The sequence below is a fragment of the Rhea americana genome, unplaced genomic scaffold, assembly GCF_003343005.1.
Source record: "Rhea americana isolate MKP2758 unplaced genomic scaffold, rheAme1 scaffold_102, whole genome shotgun sequence".
In the NCBI taxonomy this organism is placed as follows: Eukaryota; Metazoa; Chordata; class Aves; order Rheiformes; family Rheidae; genus Rhea; species Rhea americana.
Genome location: NW_028185062.1, coordinates 2,113,516 through 2,117,569, shown reverse-complemented (window position 1 = coordinate 2,117,569; position 4,054 = coordinate 2,113,516). Strand labels below are relative to the sequence as shown.

At 44.9% G+C, this 4,054-nt stretch overlaps 1 protein-coding gene across 1 annotated transcript in view; it reads left to right on the top strand.

Moving 5' to 3' along the window:
* The window catches only part of RHOV (ras homolog family member V), a gene marked incomplete at its 5' end in the record, with an annotated part of 6,953 nt that extends 3,105 nt beyond the window's left edge, over positions 1-3,848 (top strand). The window contains 2 exons of the mRNA XM_085305464.1: positions 483-541; positions 926-3,848. Coding sequence (XP_085161590.1) covers positions 483-541; positions 926-1,366 — 500 coding nt within the window. The remainder of the gene's footprint in view (positions 1-482; positions 542-925) is intronic.
* Positions 3,849-4,054: the final 206 nt, after the last annotated feature.

Sequence of the window (4,054 nt, the reverse complement as noted above, 5' to 3'; positions counted from 1 at the left end):
TCTGACTTGGGTGGACAAAACTTGAACAGCTTGTTTAATGGACAGTAATTTGAACTGTCACCTTGGGTCAAAAAGCTAGGAGCAAGTTGCTGAAATTCTCAGTTTGCGTTTATTTGCTCTCTTGGGGCGTGGCAGAAGACTGTTCCCAGGGCATGGCTCAGCTAATGGCTCTCTCTAGAGGATCTGTTGTCCAGGAATATGAAAAGATTCTTTCAAAATGTCAGAAAAAAATCAAAACACTCAAGGGATAACCAAATCAGAAACTCTGCTGCAGGTCTCMTAATGTTCCCAGTGCAAACTTCAGATATTTCAGTGAGATTTTCAGCAAGAAAGACAGCTATAATGGACTTGACTGACTTYAGGGAATCTCTTCAATGGGATACCAACCAGAATGCTCCAGGGAAGAACTTTGTGTGTGTCTGTGTGTGTAAGGTGTTGTACACAACTTCCTTGGACTGATCTTTATTCTCCTTCTGCTACAGTGCAGGTCCTGGTGGATGGAGCCCCTGTCCGGATCCAGCTGTGGGACACTGCTGGGCAGGTAAGCTCTATCAAAGGAGTGCTCAGCTGTGGTGCTGTGGAACAGGAATTACTCACAGGTTTTTGAGGAAGGCACTGTTTAACTGGGAAGGAAGGAAACACACTAGTCCAGCATTAGGCGTCCACTGGTGTGACAGTCACAGGTGACTGTCAGACTCCCACAGCTCTGAAACTTTTCCCTGAATCATGGCATGGCCACAAAGTGATGATGCCCTACCAAAGTGGTGAAGTGGTCAAACCAAAGATTGATCACCAAAGTGATGAAGCCATGATGCCTTAGYTCTGAGGTGATGCTGTCTAATTTCATATGTAAAAAAACAACAAGAGCATTGTACTGTTCAAGTTCAAACCATGAAACATTTTTATTTTTTTGCCCTTTCTACAGGAGGACTTTGACTGTTTGCGCTCACTCTGTTACCCAGATACTGATGTCTTCCTTGTCTGCTTCAGTGTGGTAAACCCAAGCTCTTTCCAAAACATTACTGAAAAATGGATCCCTGAGATACGAACTCACAACCCCCGGGCCCCAGTGCTGCTGGTGGGGACACAGGCAGACTTGCGGGATGATGTCAATGTCCTTATCAGCCTGGATCGCTACCATGTGAAGCCTGTGCCCAGGCCTCAGGCAGAAGGCCTAGCTGACAAAATCCGAGCTGAAGCTTACCTGGAATGCTCAGCACTAACCCAAAAGAACCTCAAAGAAGTTTTTGACATGGCCATTGTCAGTGGTGTTGAGCACAAAGCACGTCAGGAAAAGAAAATGACAGCCAAAGGTATCAAAACCCTCTCCAAGTGCCGCTGGAAGAAATTCTTCTGCTTTGTTTGAAGCTGCTTTAGTGGTGGTGGGGAAAAAAGAARCACTTGATGCCAATGTTAGCTGCATACCTTCTTGGAGTGACTGCTCCTATGGCCCCAGCAAGGAGGTTATGATAAGCTGCTGGGCTTGGAAACCTGGCTTTTGCTGGGTTACAGTATCAGATGCCTAGGAGACATGAACTGGATTTCCACTGTGCCAGGATGTGGATGGTTCAGGCAGCTATAAGTATCTGCTGGACATGTCCAGTGTCCCAGACTAATGGGAGCCTTTGATACACAAAGTCTCAGTACCACAGAACAGGCAGGTACCTTAAATTGTTCAAAATGACCAGCTTTCTATCTGAAACAAACACACTTTCAAAGTTTTGGCCAGGCATAATCTAATTCTGGTGTAAAGCTGGGAAGGGACTCTTGAAGTCTGCCTGTGCTTTGGCAGATTTACAGACTTGGCCAAGAATAGGGCAGGGGCGGTTATGGAGGACTGCAACATGGTCTAACAGGGGCTACTGAGTTTGTAAAATAGGACTTGGGTTTTCCCTCTGATTCTGCTTGCCAGAATAGGTAGAAGTAACTTGGCTATGAAAAAACAGCACTCTTTTCTTGAAGGCCTTGTTACTGTGAGTACCCTCAAGAAGATTTTTCCTAAATAAAGGCCATCAGCAGACTGAAGAGAAAATGCACTGAGAGGTGCATTAATTCCTTAAGCAAAACATTCTCTGAAGAGGACTCTGCAGTCCAGTGAGTGACAAATGCTCTAGCCCCATCTTAAGAAGCAGTCACTAACTGGGGGACCTATTTTGAAACGACTGTGTGTGGTAGTTTGGGACAGAAAGAGGATGAGGAGCAGTGATGAGTGGCTCTGTCTACTTATCAGGGACTAGGCTGCATCAGTGAAGGGTTTGTAATACTACCAAGAGGAGAAATGTAGACAGAGAGCCAATGCATGTAATGAAAGGAGAAGAGAGATGTAGCATGGAAGAAAGAAAATAGAAAAGAAACAGACAGAAAAAAGAAAGAGTAAAGGGAAGTAATGAAGGAAGATGGAGAAGATATGAGGTGCAAACACTGTTAAATGAAAGTTGTGAGTCTACTTGTAGAAATTTCTAATTGTAGAAATTATAATGCTAATATTCAGGAGGTTCTCTAAGAAACTGGAAAAATGCTAGTGTGATCTCATTTTCTAAGAGTTATATTGTCTATGCAACATGTTCTGAATCAAAAGGAAGGACTCGGAGGGAGAGAGTTCCTCTTGGACAATAAAATCCTCAGTTTAAGATCTATGCAGGAGAACAGAATTTACCTTGTATTGTTCTTCCTGAAGTTGCAGAACAGAAATGGAGGGATCAGGGCTTCTTTGTATTGTGCTTCCCTTTCTTAAAAATCACAGCTTGATCTGCTGAAACCAAAAGCAAAGGAAACCCATGTGGTTCCTGCCACAGAAAGACATTCAGGGTATTTGCTCCATTGCTCTCTCCTCTGTTTCTCAGAGGATTAATTTCCCCAGTGAATTTATTCACATCTTATTACAAAACTTGCATCTATTTCTAAAACTTCTCTCATGGAGACATTTCGTTCTGGCTTGTGTAGAGGAGAGCATGTCAAGCAATGCTTCAAAACTCAGGGGCTTCTCTGCATCTGGCCATGACTCATCTCTTTGGGAACATGCTAGAATAGTGTGACACAAAGGGATACAGTTGTGAACCGTCCACCCTGCACCGAAAGCACACATACCTGGGCCAGAGCATCTGTACAAAAACAGCGGATAAAGACAACGTTGTGCAACTCTGGATCCAAACACACGCCTGAAAACATCTCTCACAACCACTTGTTTTGATAGTGTACCTCATACAGTCCCCAGGCTGTGACACAGCCTGCCATCTCCCTGGGCAGTGTCCTACTCGAAAGAGGCAGGCACACCTTTTGCAGAATGAGGTGGCCCACTGCCCTGGAGCTGCTGCAGGATAAGGCTTGGAGACTTGAACAGGCTGGTGTGTCAAAATGGGCTGCAAGCTAAAAGGACTSSCTCAAGTGAAGTGCTGTTGGGGTCYAGTCAGGAGTCCTGAAAGACAGAGAGTGCAAAGGCAGTAGCTAGAACTGATGTGTCCTGCACATCTCTAGGCGGGACACTATTTCTTGAACAAAGCTCTCAGTCATCCATATATTCCTGCAGCTATTTCCTACTTGTACAGGCACCCTTGCTGTATCACTAGTTCAGTTTGTCTGTTGGGTCTTTATGCATTTCTTTAGCCTGTGAGAACGGGCTCTGGTGTGGCCCAACGAGGAGAATCACATGGAGCAAATCACAGGCACAGGCAGCACCAGCCTCCTCTCATTCCCTGCTGAAGGGGGTGTGCTGGGAAGGGCAAGTGTTGTCCTGCAGTAGCTTGGTATAAAACAGGTTATTTTATCCCGGAGAAGAAACTGTACAGAGGGCCGCTTTCTTCCTCTGTGWCTGTGTCCAATATTTGTTTAAATAAATTTTTTTAAATGGCTGCAATTTGCGTCTGTGATTTCATRAGTACAAAGTAAGCTGGGCCTACAGACAAAGCAGTCGTTCCACCTTAGTGGTGATAGGGTAAGAGAAATTACCCCATTTCTCTTTCCTTGCCCAAACCCCCATTAGCAGTGGTAACACCCCCCCTCATTTTGGATAGCTGGAACCCTTCCAGATCCTTCTGTTGCTCTGTTAATTTTCCTC